Below are 20002 nucleotides of genomic sequence, written 5' to 3'. Positions count from 1 at the left end.
AGGTAGAGGGAATATTTTGAGAATCTTCTCAACATAAAAGGAAATTTTCCTGGTGATGTCGCGAACAACCGAGCTCATGGGGAGGAGGAAAGTGATGTTGGTGAAATTACGCTTGAGGAATTGGAAAAGATGGTAAATAAACTCTATTTTCATAAAGCAACAGGAATAGATGTAATTGGGCCTGAAATGGTGAAGTATAGTGAGAAGACAGGGATGAAATGGCTTCATAGAGTAGTATGATTAGCATGGTACCTTCAGATTGGCCAAAAGCTGTAATTGCACCTATCGATGTCCAATGCAACCGGAAGAATTGCAACAAGTATCGAGGTATTTCATTGATTAGTATATCAGGCAAAGTATCCACTGGCATCTTGGAAGGGAGGGTGCGATCAGTGGTGGAGAGGAATTTGGATGAAAACTAGTGTGGTTTTAGACCAAAGAGGGGCTCTCAGGATCAGATTTTCAGTATGCGCCAGGTAATTGAAAAATGCTACCAGAAGAATAGACAGTTATGGTCATGTTTCGTAGATTTAGGGAAAGCATATGACAGGATGTCCGCCTCTGTGGTGTAGTGGTTAGCGTGATTAGCTGCCACCCCCGGAGGCCCGGGTTCGATTCCCGGCTCTGCCACGAAATTCGAAAAGTGGTACGAGGGCTGGAACGGGGTCCACTCAGCCTCGGGAGGTCAACTGAGTAGAGGTGGGTTCGATTCCCACCTCAGCCATCCTGGAAGTGGTTTTCCGTGGTTTCCCACTTCTCCTCCAGGCGAATGCCGGGATGGTACCTAACTTAAGGCCACGGCCGCTTCCTTCCCTCTTCCTTGCCTATCCCTTCCAATCTTCCCATCCCTCCTCAAGGCCCCTGTTCAGCATAGCAGGTGAGGCCGCCTGGGCGAGGTACTGGCCATACTCCCCAGTTGTATCCCCCGACCAAGAGTCTGAAGCTCCAGGACACTGTCCTTGAGGCAGTAGAGGTGGGATCCCTCGCTAAGTCCGAGGGAAAAAACGAACCTGGAGGGTAAACAGATGATGATGATGATGATGATATGACAGGATACCGAGGGAAATGATGTTCGCCATTCTAGGAGACTATGAGATTAAGGATAGATTTTTAAAATTAAACAAAGGCATTCATTTTGACAATTGGGATGCAGTGAGAATTAATTGTAGAATGAGTTCTTGGTTCAGGGTACTTACAGGGGTTAGACAAGGCTGTTATCTGTCACCTTTGTTGTTCGTGGTTTACTTGGATCATCTGCTGAAAGGTATAAAGTGACAGGGAGGGATTCAGTTAGGTGGAAATGTAGTGAATAGTGTTGGCTACTGAGTGTATGATTCGAAGCTGTGCATCGAATCATTCAAGTGTCCGAGTGAATCGATTCACAGGAACGGCGAACTCGCGGCACACAGTTCATTTGATTCGCAGCAGACAGTGCTGAGTGGCTCACTCACGGATCAATGAGACACGCGGTTCATATCGGCACATTGGACATTGGCGGGGAGCCGAACTTCCAATGCGGGCAAGATATACAGAGCCGTGGCACACTGAAAAAGTCGTACGCAATCACGGCTCAGTGAGACACAATACACACACGGTTCGTATCGGCACAGTGGGCATTGGCGGGGAGCCGAACTTCTGCTACAGCGAGTCATACAGAGCCATGGCACACTGAAAGAATCGTACGCTAAGACGGGCTCTCGCTCTCAGCTCATTTGAAAATAATACCCATTTGCATTCACTGTCCTCTTCTTACACGGAGGTTTAGATAATAGACGGATTTATTTGCAGTGTTAGAAAGGTAGTCAAAACATAATTCCATGGTAACTAGCTAGTTAATAAGTGGACTATTAGGTTCTTCTATTTATTAGTTTAATGAGTCAGGATTATAACTTAGTTGACATTCGACAATTTAACTCAACTCTCTAGCTTACCTTTTGACTATAAGTCTGCTAATGTCCATTCGAAATTGTGTTTTATATTGGGAAGAACCGCTTCGTGTTTTCTCAGTTCGAATAAGTTACCACATCATTGCACAAGACTTCAATAATCGAATCACGAGATCACCGGTGTACGTGGACAGTGAGTAAGTGAGCCGACTGACGCCATAACTTCAATAAAAAGATGTTGAAACCGGAAACCACAGCGCTACTCTGCATCTCGGGTAGTCTCTACAAAATATGACGATTTAAAAAATCCTCTATTGATAGAAAGAGACATATTTTCAAAGATGAGCGAGCTAGTTGGCCATGCGGTTAGGGTCGCGTAGCTGTAAGCTTGCATTCGGGAGATGGTGGGTCGAATCCTACTGTCGACAGCCGTTAAGATGGTTTTCCGTGGTTTCCTATTTTCACACCAGGCAAATGCTGGTATTGTACCTTATTTATGGCCACGGCTGCTTCCTTTCCCACTCAAAGCCCATCGTCGCCCTAAGGCCTGTCTTTGTCGGTAGGAGGTAAAGCAACTTATTTGATTTATATTTAATATGTAGGCTACGTATTGTGAACACAGGTATTTTTACATCTAATTCTGTATATATAATGCAGTTGTGACTTTCAGCAAACTGAGGGGAAACCATAACTTAGTGTAAAATTTGGGTCATGTCTGTTCTTTTTCTTATTCTTATTATTATTACCTACGTAAGTTTTGTACTGTAATGTAACGACATGCATAGTACCGCACAAGTGCCTATTTTCCACTGAAATTCATTTTAATTTTTTTGTGTGCTGTGAACTTACCGTGAATACAATGAAATATCTATATTCTTTGAAATCATTTGAGATAAGACTAAGCAAGCAACTGATGGGGAATCTCCTACCTGGAAGACAGCTCTAAATGCAGATCACTGATGATTGTGAGTACAGACATTTTTTCATATAATTCTATATACTTATTTAATGGAGTTGTCACTGTGGGGGAAAGGCTTTGTAATATCAAATCACGAATCACGAGATCACCGGTGTACATGGACAGTGGATGAGTCGACTGACGCAATAACATAAATAAGGTGTTGAATCAGAAAACTACAGGGCTACTCTGCATCTCGGTTACCCTATACAAAATATGATGATTTTAAAAAAAATCTCTTTTATCAGTAGACACTACATAGATGTAATAGGAACGGTGACTCTAATGTGCCGTGAATCGGATCACTGTATCGTTTCAGGAACGTGAACGGAATCGAATGAATCGATTCAGTAAAGTGAATTGCATATTCCATCACTAGTAGTAAGCAGTCTGGCCTATGCTGACGTCTTAGTCTTAATGGCAGACTGTGCCGAAAGCCTGCAGTCTACATCGTGGAACTTGAAAATAGGTGCAATGAGTATGGTATGAAAATTAGCCTTTCGAAAAATAAATTGATGTCAGTAGGTAAGAAATTCAACAGAAATGAATGTCAGATTGGTTATAAAAAGCTGGAACAGGTAGATAATTTCAAGTATTTAGGATGTTTTCTCTCAGGATGGTAATATAGTATGTGAGATTGAATCAAGGTGCCGTAAAGCTAATGCAGTGAGCTCGCAGTTGCGATCAACAGTATCATACAAGAAGGAAGTCAGCTCCCGGACGAAACTATCTTTACATCGGTCGGTTTTCAGACCAACTTTGCTTAATGGGAGCGAAAGATGGGTGGACTCACGATATCTTGTTCATAAGTTAGAAGTAACAGACATGAGAGTAGCGAGAATGATTGATGGTACAAACAGGTGGGAACGATGGCAGGAGGGCACTCGAAATGAGAAGATAAAGACTAAGTTAGGAATAAACTCGATGGATGGAGCTGTACGCATAAACAGTCTTCGGTGGTGGGGGCATGTGAGGCGAATGGAGGAGGATAGGTTACCTAGGAGAATAATGGACTTTGCTATGGAGGGTAAGAGAAGTAGAGGAAGTCCAAGACAAGCTGATAGCTACGTGACCCAAACCGCACAGCCACTTGCCGGGCAACTAAAAAGATATGCCGAATCATTGGTAAGGAGTGCCGTCCTATACGGCGCAGAAACGTGCACGTTGAGAAAGAAAGTTGGAACGTTTCGAAATATGCCTATGGCGAAGGATGGAGAGAATGAAATGGACAGATTGAGATAATTAATGAGGAAGTTATCACGATAATTAGCGAAGAAAAAGGCGTATTTAAGACTATAACGAAACGGTAATGGAGGGGTGTAGGACACGGATACGATAATGTGCAGAAAAATCAAAAATTGTACAGGAGAAGATAAATGGAAAGGGGGTTTGAGGACGAGGAAGAATCGTATTATTAACAGATTTAAAGAGGGGTCGTGTGTATAGTCAGCTGAAGGAAGGTGCTCAAGGTAGAAGTACTTGGATGGTACAGGCAGATGTTGCTAATGATGATGATGATATGATGATGATAATGAATGGCTCTATGATATCTATATTCGAAATCTTCTTTTCTACTTTTAAGGATTAGAACATTTCCAAGAAATATGTATCATCTAGCTAATATGTCGTAGTCGCACTTGTATCCTTGAAAGGGTGTTAACCCTGCCTGTCATTTCCAAGAGGATCATCCATCTCCCAAGCATGTTAACGTCCTCTGTGTTGTTTTAGTTTTCTGCATTCTTTAAACCCAACAGGAGTAGTCGGATTTTTGAAGGACGGAGAAGTGTCCATTGGACACTCCGCGTATTTACAAAACAAAATTATTTTTCAAAAATTGATCTCCCAACAGAGATCCTGATTTTCTGCTATTTGGTAAATAAAACGAAACATCAAAATTGACATGCAGGCAGCCTAAACGACAAGAAATAAAATATTCCTGAACACAGTTACTGATGGCACTCGATTTTTATTGTTTTTTTATTATTATTAATATTATTATCATTGAAGTTCCTATAGACAATGTATGTATTTGATGCTCTGAACAGCAGTCTGAATTGCCATTTATACGGCTGAGATAATAAATAAGACAAATAATTCAATATAACATCATCTGGAGGGAAATATTTAATAAAACGTATTATACATTTCATATTTACAACGGCGCCAGAGAAATTCGAGATATAATTTCAGTGTTTATATTTTATGTCTGTTTCAAACTGTAGAGGTTGTCCCAGAAGTCCATACGGCTCTTATGCAGATCCGTCTTCGCCTCCAACTGTGACCCGATGTCCATGTAGTTCGTTGCATTACTCGTATAGGGAAGCCACGCAGGGAATTCTGCTGTCACTTCTGGTGTTGGGTTCCTGAAATATTCGAAAATGAAAGAAAGTGTCTCAATGAGATATCACTTAGACATATCTTTTAACGCAACTGATTTACTATTACAATCATAATTTTTAGCCCATCTAAAATCCTTCCACCATGTTCTTCTGTCGAGAAATTCATCGCCATTCCCTCAGACCGGCTAAAGGTTCATTTCTTCTTACGCCCGCTAGTGAAGCCTGGTTGCTATTTGTAAAAGTTGGTAAGATTTAATTTACAAGTGCTACTTTTTTTGCTACTTGCTTTATGTCGCACCGACACAGATAGGTCTTATGGCGACAATGGGACAGGAGAGGGCTAGGAGTGGGAAGGAAGCGGCCGTGTCTTTAATTAAGGTACAGCCCCAGCATTTGCCTGGTGTGAAAATGGGAAACCACGGAAAACCATTTTCAGGGCTGCCGACAGTGGGGTTCGAACCTACTATCTCCCGAATATTTATAAGTGCTGTGTATCCAATTGTAGGGAAACTACGACGTAAAGGATAAAGTCCCCTGAAAATGACACTCTGAAGAACCGGCGGATATCTGCAATGAAACATGACTGCTTCATGCCTACAAATTATTGGTTATAAGTAGATCTTGCTTTACCCCTTGATATATTATACAATCCATGAACTGTATCATCTTTTGAGAAACTTGGATAAAACAAGAATCAGAAAACAGGATAGGCCTAAACTTCAAACGTTCAGTTTCATCATGTGCACTGAATTATATGCCTTGAAATTTTCCAATAAAAGTACCCAGTGAGTTATTCAGTTATTGTTTTCATTACGTATGTTCAGTCCTCAGCCCGAAGGCTTGTTGGATCCTCAACAGCCCCACCATTAGCTGTCATACATGACCCAGGCATCACTGAAGGGGTGTACTATGAAAGTGAGGAGTGAGGTAGTTTCCCATTGCTCTCCTCACTGAACCAGGAGGTGCTATCGCAATAAGGTAAGGTAAGGGTGTATTCTGCCCGAAGGCAGGCCCGGACCTCCACAGAGGTGTGCCTGAGCCGGAGTTTACGTACGGTAGGGTGGCCAGTTCCTTTCCGCACCTCCATTCCCTTACCCCCTACCAACTGCGCTTGGCAACCTATCCACATTTTGGCAACGCCCAATGTTACTTAACTTCGGAGATCTCAGCGGATTCAGTGCTTCATCACGGCTACGGACGTTGGCGCTATTACAGTACATTGTTGAAAATCCGAATCTCGGAAAACCGAGGCTTCGTTAAATCTGAGCGTTGTTTGAATTTTTCCTTTCTCAAATTTAAAATGAGTTTTCTACCGCATGTCATTACCTGCCTTTTCCGCATGTCATCGTACTATGCCTACCATCTACTGAAATCACGCGTGTATTTCCTGTCGTGCCTGAATCTGAAACTTTTTGAGAAATAAGGGTCTGCAGTTTGCTTGCTGGACAATGCAGGATCATATATAGATGAACAGGAAGTAGTGTGTGATGGAATTCGTGCTTTATGCTTGCCCCTAACGTAACGAATTTGATACAGCATAAGGATTCGAGTGTTTCGGAATGTCTAAAATGTAATTATCGGCACCTCCTGCTACATAAACTCCTGGAAGCAACAGAATTTAAAGACAACATCAGGAACTTCCTTAAATAGATAACCACGAGGGACGTAGTGTATGGTTTAGAATAATCATGGGACGAAGTGAAGCCGAAGACACTCACGAAATCTTGAAAGAAATTTTAGTAAGTGCTGTGTCTGTTGACAGTAATTCTAATGACAGCAAAGATAATGACATGCCAAACTTGTCAGACCTAATCTCACAGATACCCAAATGTAAAGATAATAGTGAAATCGAAATTGAGGAGTGGATGAAGAGTGATGAAAAGCATAAACTTACAGTCGCGTCAATCACTGACATGTTTTTAAAAACTATTAATGGGATTCGACCTCGGAAGACCATGGCGGCCAGCATTTACAGAGTGATAGATCATACATTGAAATGTTTGATAAATCAACAGAAAGTAGCGAGGGAAAAGTTTCAGTAGAGACGGCGTCAATTTGTATGTCTCATAGCGAGGGTCTCACTGCGATGGAGACGTCACTACGCTGCATAGAAGAACTAGAGGCAACTCCCAACAACACCCTGACTCTTCAAGCGATGGCATGACATTGCTGTACAGAAACTATGCAAAATTCGTAAACAGAAGTCAATTAAGGACTTTTTCAAAAATAACCTTAATCCATGCCATAACACTATAAGAAATGACAATACAAGATCTTAACTTCAATCGTTGCCGATTTTTTCATGTTTCACGACTTCCCCTGTGTTGCTCCGTGTATTCCCAGTTATGCCAAATCCGAGGTACCTCCCCGCTCCCCCAGTCACCTCGGATTATCGAAACCCTACTGTAAATATCAGTCTACCAAGCCCACTGCAATGCATGCACTAACCGACCCTATGAACAACATTTTCCCACCAGTCATAGCAGGGACTGGCTGCATAAGGAATGCCATTACTAGCATCACTCATACCTCAGTCACTTTCATATTCTCAAAGCCAAGGATAAGGGTGAGAGAGCTCAGTGAACGTAACACAATTGCTCTGGCCCAGACCAGAAGTCATAGTGTATTGTAAACACCAGGTCTCGCCAGCAAAGGCAAATTGCTTTCCTTAATACACTATGACGTAATGGTGTCAAATAATCGTAGTGTGTACAGTAAAGTGCTCCATATTTCAAGCAGATTATCAGCTATATTTATGGAAGTGTGATGTAAGTTATGTTGGTCGCAGTACCTATATACGAGCATAAAGCAAAATGTCTGTCCATATGTCTGTCCGTTCCTTATACAAATCCATACCTTTCCACCAATCTGAACTAAATTTTGTATACGTACCTTTCAGAATCCTGGGGGTAAACTTATCTACAAACAATAACAACACTCTTCATTCTCTAGATTTAGGCCCTTTGCACATTAATTTAACGTAGAGGGAAATAACAAATTTATCTGACAAGGATGAGACAAAGCGTTCTCTAAGCCTCGCAACGTGATGAACAAACCTCGCGGGACCGAAAAGCATGTTTTAAGGACCTAAACCCAACAGTTATGAAGATATTGGCACCACACACCCCCAATCTGGTAATGATTGTGAATAGCGCCAGAAGTATTGTAAGAGTCATAGACAGCATTAGTCTGCCGAAATACACTTTATGGTTACCGGAACCACAATTCCATACTTTTATCACGATGGTTGTGAATAGCACTTAAGTGTTATTTCCGTTATTTACAAGGTATTCCACTTAAATATTTGAAACCCATAAATTGATACACACGTCACTTACTGTCAGGAAGAAGCACTGGGGACTGGGTGGCATATAAAATTAACCAAAAATAGAATCAAATCTATAGTTTTCAGGATCACTGAGATGAAAAGTAACACTCCGGATGAAATTTAAGTCAAAGTTCAGTCCCAACGGCATGGGTGGCGGGGGGGGGAGGGGAGAAGGGGTGAAGTATCAAATTCCAAAATGACCAAGATTGCGGATGAATATATATATATATATATATATATATATATATATATATATATATATGTTCCAGTATACCTCTTAACCGAACTTGGTACACATATGACTCACTATTTGCAAAAAAAAGTAGTGTAGGGCTAATAAACCCCTACGATCCCCTGGGGCGGGGGTGAGAACGGGTTGACATGTAAAATTAATAGAAAACACCCATTAGTGTCATTCCGTAGTTTTCTGTGTTGCTGACATGAACTGTGACACTCTGAATGCCGTTTAAGTCCAAGTTTAGCCTCCATCGGCATGGCGATTGAGAACAGATGAAAAAGTATATGTGTATATTTCAGCATAACTCTCAAGGAAAGTTGATACACACATGGCTTACTATCTAGACGGAGTAATGTTGGAGAAAGACATCTCTAGCATCTGTGTAGGAGGGTTTAACGCACAAAACTTATTAAAAAAGACCGATATTAGTGTTGAATCCATAATTTTCGGGGTCGCGGAGGTGAAATGTGACACTCTGTAGGTCGTTTAAGTCCAAATTCGGCCTCCGCCGGCATAGGGTTCAGAAAGAGCGAAACAAAGTGTATCAAATTATCGATAGGAGTTTTAGTTCCATAGATTTTGGGTTCCCTAGGTTGATTGGTGACAGCTCCAATGACGGTAAGAATGGTGTACTTCATATCTCTAACGCGACGCGTAAATATGTACCAGGAGGCACGTGAACGCCGTACTTTCCACTTACAACTGTCCCGCATGCACTAGTGATGCACGGGATGCCTAATAACTTGTTTTCGAAGGAGCGCTACAACGTGCTTTTGTTATGGATATTGTGAAACGAATAGCAGTCATTTTACTGTACACGTTCCGTAACAGGGTGCATTTGTAAATACGCCAAAGGTGCAGAAAATAAATTATATTAACTTATGCACTTATACACGTGTAGGCGTTCCAATCTATAAAAGAGTTGTTTGCATGAAACAAAAATTAGTACTGTTCGGCGAAGTACATGTGTAGAAGGCTGTCTGTAGTTTCGGCTGCATTCTCACCAGATTCTCCACAGATTAAAATGATGTATATCTATTCGTCGTTCCTGAACACACTAGCCATTGCCGGTATGCAGAAGAGGAAATGTAGTGCTGCTGCACACTAGTACATACAGTACATCAGCGTAGTACTATGCGGTATTAAAAGAGGTTTACTAATCCAAGGGGTTGCATTAGACGGGCTGCGCTGAGGAACATGCTGCAAGCTACCGTCCGGTTTTTATCTCTTCGTAATCTGACGTAACCTGCCTGCTGGCAGTAGTGCCCCTGTGAAATCAGTTAGTAGATATTCCGTTCATCACTTGTGCATACGGGACATTTATAAGTAGAAAATACAAAGATCACGAGTCGCCTGGTATAACTAACTTGTAATATTTGTTTGAAATGACGAACTACTTCCCCAAAAATGTGAAGTGGGACTAGGAAATAGTTTAACGCGAAACTAAGTAATTTCAAATTAAAACTTAAATTTATACTCATAACAATATTTTTAAAGTTAAAAACGTGTTCGTATACTGTCTGTCAACGTTACAATAAAGACACCTACAAAACTCCACTTCAATCAGGTAATAAAAATCCTAAATGTAAGCATTTAAAAGGTACCCCAGGAGAGTCGGACACTAGAGATAGTGGTCTATGTTTATGCGGAACATCCTAAGACAGCTCTTATCGTAATACAGGCAGAGGTAAAGGTATAATATCCAGTTTCGTTTATCACCAGAAAATACTGACAAAAGATTCCTGTTGAATGCAAAGTTGTTGATTTTTACTAAGGAAAAAATCATTTCGATACTTGCCCAGTCTTAACGAAATTTGTCCACAGGGTGACCATTCTTGATCTCACTTCAGCGTCCAGAGAATCGTCCGAAACTTGTACTCCAATATCGAAGATGTATCCAAGATCATCGCCGTGCGCAGCGCCTGAGGGATAGCAGAATTATTCTTCAAATTCCACATTTATCAAAAGTAGCGAGGAGACTTGAAATTTCAAATTATGAAAATAAATCTGATAATGATCTGAAGTGCAGTTTATCCTAAGAGTGAACAGTTCAAATAAAACACAGTTGAAAATACTGAATGTTGTGGTGCCCACAACTGTAGATGGACTTATTCAAAAAATTATTAAACATGTTTAAGTCAGCTTACAAACTATCAAATAAATATTTCAGTTCAGTAAGATAAATTTGGGTAATACATTGATACCACCTCCATACAAAGTTTTGCAGGGAGAGATAATGATGACCGTTGTTTTAAGGGGTCAAACAAACATGCAGGTAATCGGCACCCCGCAGAGAAGTGTAGATCACGGAGGTTTATATCAAAAGTCTTAGGTTCTCTTATAACATCCCATGTAATACAGCATGCCACTGTTTTCATTATTGTTAAACCTGACTACCAATCTAAATAGTATCCTCAAATAACATCACGTCAACATCAATTATTTCATGTTCAAAGGTCAAAAACCATTTATCTTTCGTAGAAATGAGAACTGTAATAATAGAAGTACATATTTTACTACTGCTTCCATGAAGGAGCTATACCAAATGACTTTGGAGTTGCTACATTAGTCCCATTGTACAAATGAAGAGGTAACACACATATAGCGGGTATTATAGGCCAGTCAGATTAACGTATGTTACATGTTAGCTTTGGGAGAGCTTTATCAAAAATTATATTTGACAGGTTTGCGAAATTACTACTTGGTTTGAGAGAAAGTAGTTTAACATGTAGGATTCCAGCAAGATACAGAAGATATTTTAGATTCAGAAGGACAAATGGACTTACATTTAAATTATAAAAATGAATTTCCCTTGAAAATTACGTGCTTCCTTTACTACAAAAATTGGCAAAATCTTATGCATAAACCTGGTAGTGTACGTCGTACTGCAAATGATAAACAAACAGTCTATGTAGATTTATATGCGTTATTTAAGTTGCTACGTTCATTAGTATATTATTTTAACAGCTTTCTACGTAACTCTTCTGCCTATAACAATATAGCTATACCAATATTCATCAATAATATTCTCGCGTTGGACCTTCCTACCCTCTGTTGCAAGCACGTTTACTCTACTACAAAAACGCAGCTATACTTCAAACATCATTAAGTACTGCTGGGTGCATGACATGTCGTTAAGGTCTTCCACAAGGGGCAGTTCTGAGCCCTTTATTATACATGATATATACCAGAGACTTGGAAGTAAAATTATCTCCATCCGTTACCATTCTTCCGCTTGCTGATGATGTTTTCCTCTTCGCTTCGGGGAATACGATTGGAGATACCGAACTACAGCTACGCGGAATGGTTCATGGTATGAAACAGTGGATAATAAACAACGGATTTGATATCTCTGCAAGCAAGTTCACATCAGTTATTTCACATATAGAAGACCCCAGCATTAAATCTTTAATGTGATCGTAAGTCCGTATAATTTCACAGTACAAACACACGCCAAATTCTTTGAGTTAATAAATGATAGCCGATTGACGTGGTCTCTTCACATCCATCATCTTTTGAAGAACGCAGAGAAAGCCATTAATACAGGTGTTATACATACATTATTTAGAACGTAGTGGGGTGCTCATTCCAGTTTACTGATCACCCTCCATTCGATCTAAATTGGATTACGGCTGCATTATTTTCATATTGGCTTGAAACGGCATATCAAGAAATTAGATATATTATAGTTCCGATGCATTCGACCTTCTGTATGGACTATGAATTTAACAGCGACTAACGCTCTTTTACTAGAGGCAGCCCAAGTGCCTCTTCAGATACGGAGACAATTTTATTAGACAGATTCATCCTGAAGCGTACATCAGTACCAGATTCTCTCACCATTTCGGGTCTTCAACATCTGATAACTCCAATGATACACATCCGCCGGACACAACTACTAAAAGGAATTTACGCTCTGCAACGGCTATGTCTTTTTCTTCAAGTTTCCAGTTCTTCACTAATAGGGGCCTAAGAGAGACACTACCAACGATTATCACAGTCCTCTTGGATACAGAAAATTTTGGAATAGGTACAACTATAGAAATGTTTGTGCTAGATACTCAGCTGAATTTTTAACATTCAAAGTGTCTCCTCTCTCAATATATATATGCAGTATATGCAGTATATATATGCAGTATTGACAATCCTTCACATAATCTCTTGTTAAATAATTCATTTCTGCGTACAGCTTTTTTTCCGCCCAGTCTCGTTCAGTTCGGCTCATTTCCTGTATGACATGAACTCTGTTGCCGTCAGAGGAGAATTTCAAATGTGTTCATTTATGTCATGTATGTGTTTCGATGTATTTTGTTGGCAGTACGGTTGACGCAGACCAAATGCCATACCTTCAATAAAAAGTAAAATCTGGAACTTCGACACAAGCAGTAGGACACAGTTCACACAATAGATTTTGTTGCCACATGCAACAAAATGACAATATCACCTTGCTGAGTGGAAGGAATTTTATCGCATGAGAACCAAACATGCGAAATTTCTGCCTCACCTGAATCATCTCTCTATAAAGGAAACACCCTAAACGAAGTCTCCACCACAAAATCTTATTAGATGTCACTCGACAATTCCAATGATAAGAGTTCCATCTCGCGCTAATAGGTACTAGTAGTTCCGTTACATACGCGAAGATGGTGAATTTCATTCATTCATTCATTCATTCATTTATTCATTCATTCATTCATTCATTCATTCATTCATTCATTCATTCATTCATTCATTTCACTGAAGGAATGTCTTACCAAACGGTACAATCAATTGACTTTACGTCGCACCGACACAGATAGGTCTTATAGTGACGATGGGATAGGATACGCCTAGGAGAGTGAAGGAAGCGACCGTGGCCTGGTATGAAAATGGGAAACCACGGAGAACCACTTCAGGGATGCCGACGGTAGGGTTCGAACCCAGTATCTCTCGAGTGCAAACTCACTGCTACGTGACCCAATCCCCGCGGCCATTTGATTGGTAACTAACATTTGAAGGAGATAACATATATCTGGTGCTAACTTCAGCTGTTAAAACATTCTCTTTTTCTCAATATCGCTGTGAAAGACTGACAGAATAGCTATTATACTGCATGTAGAGATATTTTATTCATTATCAGCTTTATAATTCTAAAGAATCAGCTTTATAATTCTAAAGAAGTTAAGATCCTCTACTAAGCAGGTTGTTCATAATATTTTTGTAAAAATTTGAGTGACGGGAAAATATATTACATTCAACATTGAATATACTGAATACTCTTGAACAGAGGAAGGTGATATTGCTGACAAATGAATGTCTCCAAGCACTTTTGTCTGAGGTATTATATAGTACAAAATTTTAAAACATTATTTTTCTTTTCGACCATTCTTATTTTCGGAAAAACGAGTCGTTACATACGAAATGTTTATGTAGTTAGTGCAGCTGAAGGGAGTTTGCACTACAAGTAATTCTGAGGTTTGTATAATCAGTTACACATGCTTGTTAGATGCATTACCTACCTGGGAAGTTAATTATGCCTGGCGCAGTAACCTTCGTGAATCCTAGACCACCGTCATATGAGAACTGGTAAAAGTAAACTGGTGCAGAACTTTTTGAAGACATCTTCTTAACTCCATGCAGAACTCCTTCATGGAAACTCATATCTGTACACATCTGTAAGTATCAATATGAAGTATACTGTAGGAGAATTAAAATATTACAATCGTGTATCTAAATAACACAGTATTAAAATTGAAACGAATGAACAAAGTTGTACGATAAGGCTCCGACCTCTCCTCCCCTCGCGTTTTGTAATTTACGTGAACGATTTTACAAAAGAATGGATCTCTCCCACGGCAGCATTAGCATAAAAAACCGCCGTTTACAATAGGAAGTATGAAACGGTTGTATGAAACGGTCAGGTACTATTTTCTAGTTCAGGGGGTGTACGATGCACACCATCTTACGGAAATAGCAGCTAACTACGAAAAGTTGAAGAAACAATAACTTTTGATTTCAGAACAAAGGAACTATAAAGGTAGGCTATACTGAATAAGTAGCCAGCAAAGTGAAATGACTCCAGCAATTTCGGCTATTCGCTATCATTGGTATCAATAGAGGGATCGATAACAATATTGCAAAAAGTGATGTTAATATAATAATAATAATAATAATAATAATAATAATAATAATAATAATAATAATAATAATAATAATAATAATAATAGCTACCCTTGCTGGCGGGACCTAGTGTTTACATTGCACTAGGTTTTCTGGTATGGGCTGGAGCAATTTTGTTACCTTCATTGATCTGCCTCAGTCTTATCCTTGACTTTGACAGTATGAAAGTGACTGAAGTATGAGCGATGCTAGTAATGCCATTCCTTATGCAGGCAGTCCCTGCTATGAATTGTATGAAAATGTTGCTCGTAGGGTTAGTCGGTACATGCATTTTAGTGGGCTTGGCAGACTGATATGTAATAACAACATCTGAATCGGTGAGGAAAGCAACGGGGAACTACCTCACCCCCATCTACCTAGTGCGTCTCTTGAATGATGCTTAAGCCATCTATGACAGCTGATTGCGGAGCTGTTGAGGATCCAACCTGCCTTGGGAACGAGGACTGATCATGCACATTACCACTAACTACTTTTGCGATTTTCGGAGAAACGCTGAGGTGTCAGAATACTATTTTGCAGGAGTTCAAGTACGTGCAAGTAAATCTACCGAATCAAGGCTGGTGTAATACTGAGCTCCTTCAAATGCCACGAGAGTGAGACGGATCGAATCCGCAAACCTGAGCTCAGAAGGCCATCGCTCTACCACCTCTATCACCTAACCAAAATTTCAAAAAAACAAAAAACTCAGTGATGAATCTGTCTTTAGTCCTGAGATTATCAAGACTTCACCAGTGCTTTTGTGCTGAAGTGCAGCAAGGACAATGGAGAAAATAGATGAAACCAGTCCTCGGTCCTGAGATGGAATTCGTGAGAACCGAGCGAGTTGGCCGTGCGTTTAAGGGCGCACAGCTGTGAGACTGTATTCGGGAGATAGTTGGTTCGAACCCCGCTGTCGGCAGCCCTGAAGATGGATTTCCGTTATTTCCCATTTTCACACCAGGAAAATGCTGCGGCTGTACCTTAATTAAGGGCACGGCCACTTCTTTCCCACTCCTAGCCCTCTCCTATTCTACCACGGCCATAAAACCTATCTGTGTCAGTGCGATATAAAACAAAATTAAAGGGGCAAGAAAAATTCATGAGACTTACATCAGGATACACACGATGGGACCACTAATGAAACGAAGAAGTGCAGGTAAGATCCATGTTGAAATGCCTAGCTAGATGCCAGAAAAACCGGAAGGAGCTTGTGAACAGAACTGGAAGAGATGAAATCCCAAACCAGATTTTATGATACCAGCCCTACTAAGAGATTAACCGAGACCGTAAAGTCCAATAGGCCTAACACCTGTTTGTATTATTATTATTATTATTATTATTATTATTATTATTATTATTATTATTATTATTATTATTATTATTATTACTATTAAATGAGCAACTGAGCTTCTTTAAATACCATCGGAAAGAGACAGAATCGAATTTGCTAACTTAGGCACAGGATCTACTAACCAATTAAAAATATGGGTACCATAACCTCATTAATGAAACAGTTTTCAGTCCTGAGACTATCAAGACTATAAATAATAATAATAATAATAATAATAATAATAATAATAATAATAATAATAATAATAATAATTTTAATTGCCCAACCAAGGAGCGCGTTTGAACTTACATAGTACGTTTCTCCTTCTCTTCCCATCTCCTCATTCGTTCACTGGGCTCCTTTCCGGGTTCTTTTGTCATCCTGGACGTTTTCATTTAGGTTTCTTTGCAAATTTATGTTTGCTTACTAAACTTATGAATTTCGTTCTATCCTAGATTATGTCTTCGCTAATGCGAATTTGTGTAGTCCTTCGTTCATTCCCACTAACAATTTCTTACTGTTTTTCATGGATAGTGGAACGTTTAGAAGTTTCTTTGGCAGCCTGTTTTTGTCCATTCTGTGTAGGTAGCCACAGAAATATAATCGCCTTTTTTCTAATTGTATCTGTGAACTTTTCTGTGGTCTGATTAATTTCCTGTTGGTTTTTTTCATCCTAATGGCATTTTCATATTATTGTCCTAGGATTTTTTGATGTGTCTTTGTTTGTGATCCGCTGCCAGTTATCAGAGTTTCGGATACATAAAGTGCCTCTGGTTTGATGACTGAGTTGCAGAGTCGTAATTTTGGTATAGTTTTGTTGTTGTATCCGTTCCCGGCGATTTCGTAAACTATTTGGAGTTTAGCATTTATTTATTTATTTATTTATTTATTTATTTATTTATTTATTTATTTATTTATTTATTTATTTATTTATTTATTTATTTATTTATTTATTTATTTATTTATTTGCTTCTTGACTTAACTCTGCTGGTTGAATAATTTCGCCTCGATACTTGGATACTTAGAAGATTTTTTGAATGTAGTGATTAATGGTTGGTTCTTGAATCTCGACTTATTTCCTTCCATATAATGTGTCTTTTCAAGTGAAATTTCGATTATGGTTTTTGCCGCTTTCTCGCGAAGTTGTTCTATGGACTTAATGGCTTCTTGTCTATTACAAATGCAAGGTTATCTACAAACGCTAAGCAATCAACGTGTATTTTGTTTTTAAGAACTGTGCCATTTTTTTATCGCCTTACTTTCTTTCTTCAATACACGAAACACTTTTTCCAAACCTAGATTGAATAGTAGAGAAAATAATCCGTCATTTCTTCGTACACCAGTTCTGAATTCGATCGGTTCGGGAATTTCTCCCAGGAATGTAATTTTTGATTTCCTGTTGTTTAGAGTTCCTTTGATCAATTATCTTCAGTTCCTGTATGTCGACTTGGAATTCCTCCAACCACTCTTCATAAGATTTGTATTATTATTATTATTATTATTATTATTATTATTATTATTATTATTATTATTATTATTATTATTATTATTATTATTACTATTATTATTATTATTATTATCTTTTCTTCACGTTGTGGCCTACAGGGGAGCTCGTATCAATTTAAATTCGTCAACTTTCTATGTTTCCTATTCCTGTCTTTCCAACATGTCCATTAGCTTAGATGGGAATAATTTGAGGAATACCATACCAATATCAGGACGAATAAAGTAGTACCTTGTGATTACGAATTCTGGTAGATCCTGGAACAAGATTTTCATCTCAAGAAACACGTCGCGTCAGTAAGGGTATCTAGTCTTAAAAATCCCGCTAAAAACAACATGATCCTGAGTGGCACTCCAGAAATATCTGGGATATGGGTGAAGAAAGTTTACTTTCATTATTACTTCCAAATAATCACCCCGACTACTCAACCATTTTTAGTGGCAAACAAATTAACTCCTTTGGTCACACCCTGTTGTGAATATCATTTTATTTTGCTGCTAATACTGAGAAGAGGATAGAAGAGGATGGTAGGCCAATGTAGGGTATGGCTGCAAATAGGTAGCTAGTTTTAAACCCCTTAACAGGTTAGGATATTTTTTGCTAATCACTTACGTGAATTAGATCTCCTAAAGTGTCGTTGCTCAATGGCTTGTCACTGAAGTAGAAAGATCTGATCTTGGGTATCATCTCATCTCCACAAGAATCTTCTCTGCAAATCCTCAGTTCAGGCTTAAACGTTTTTGAAAAATCCTCATCAACCTCTTCTAATGTTCTGTTCTTTCCAAATATTCCGGCTGAAACAAGAACGTGAGTATAAGATTCTAGCAGCTATATATAGTTTCACTATTGATCTAGGAGAAATACAATCAATTTAACATTTAAAAATACAAGCAGAATATGTTTACTTTATTAAAGTAAATAAATAAATAAATAAATAAATAAATAAATAAATAAATAAATAAATAAATAAATAAATAAATAAATAAATAAATAAATAAATAAATAAATAAATAAATAAATCAGTCATCACAGATCTGCATTTAGAGCTGTCGTCCAGGTTGCACATCACGTAAAGGTAGTTAAATCTTGAATTATATCAAAGAAGTTGGAATTTTATCGAACATCTCCCTTGATAAATTATTCCAATCCCCTATTCCTCTTCCTATAAACGACCATTTTCCCCGATTTTTTTTCTTGAATTCCAACTTTATCTTCATATAATAAACTTTCGAAAAGTCAATTCACATTTACTCGCTTACAAAATGGCATCCCAAAACATCTGCCCTTTGACAGCTCGGAAAATTCTGTTTTGCCGATCTGTTTGTTTTGTTACTTCAAAATCTATACAGCCCAATGTTTGCAACATTTTCGTGACACTATCCTTTGTCGGAAATCACACACAGCAACGCATGCTGGTTTTCTTTGGAGGATCATTTCCAGTTTTCGAATCGAGTAACTCTGGTGTGTGTCCAATAAACTCGAACCATACTCTAATTAGGGTCGTACCTGTGATTTATGCATCCATTCCTGTACATCTTTACTAGAACCCAAATATACCCTCTCAACCATATGGAGAAATCTGTGACATTTAGTTACAATTCCATTTGTGTGATTCCCCAAATTGATATATTCCCTCACATTAACACATAGGTAGGCTACTTACAGTGATCCCTATGAGTTACTGTCACCCCATCGACACATTCATTAAAATTGGCAGGAATTTTACTCTTAGTAAAATGTACTGCCTGGCGATGTTAGTGCATTTGAGACATAAGTTTTAACCCCCCCCCCCCTCTCCATTATGAAAAATTCATTCCCTCACTATTCGGGTGACTGCTCCCTTCACGTCTCCCTTCGCATTTCAGTAGTCATCTCCGTTATCTTCCTTATCAATGGGACTAATAACCACGCATTTTTGCAGTTTTAAATATAATCACGATAATAACCACCACCATCACAGTTTGTTTCCCATGAATACTGAACAATATTTCCTCGTCACCGAAGTTGCGCGTTGATGGACATCGTAATAGAATTTGAAAGTCGTGTAGGCTATACATCCAGTATATAATACAGCAAAATAGTACAGAATGTAAAAGATCGGCAAATGGATATTCTATCATTTTTGTTATTTGCACTGTTTAAATAGAACTGATATATGCGAATATATCTGTAAGTCTCTGAAAAATTTTAACAGTCATGACTATCTTCGTTATAATTTCCCGAAGGTTAAGAATGCATGCAACATAAAATATTGAAAATAGTCTTTTATACAAATTTATGT

The 20002-nt window shown here is 38.8% G+C and overlaps 1 protein-coding gene across 1 annotated transcript in view; it reads right to left on the bottom strand.

Moving 5' to 3' along the window:
* Positions 1-4953: 4953 nt before the first annotated feature.
* Positions 4954-20002, bottom strand: part of LOC136877730 (esterase FE4) — a 67308-nt gene continuing 52259 nt past the window's right edge. Inside the window, exons 7-10 of the mRNA XM_067151940.2 lie at positions 18334-18515; positions 14248-14401; positions 10548-10671; positions 4954-5207 (exon numbers count right to left, since the gene is read on the bottom strand). Coding sequence (XP_067008041.2) covers positions 5045-5207; positions 10548-10671; positions 14248-14401; positions 18334-18515 — 623 coding nt within the window. The 3' untranslated portion in view covers positions 4954-5044. The remainder of the gene's footprint in view (positions 5208-10547; positions 10672-14247; positions 14402-18333; positions 18516-20002) is intronic.

The sequence above is a fragment of the Anabrus simplex genome, chromosome 7 (assembly GCF_040414725.1).
Source record: "Anabrus simplex isolate iqAnaSimp1 chromosome 7, ASM4041472v1, whole genome shotgun sequence".
Lineage (NCBI taxonomy): Eukaryota > Metazoa > Arthropoda > Insecta > Orthoptera > Tettigoniidae > Anabrus > Anabrus simplex.
This window is presented reverse-complemented; position numbering and strand designations above follow the sequence as displayed.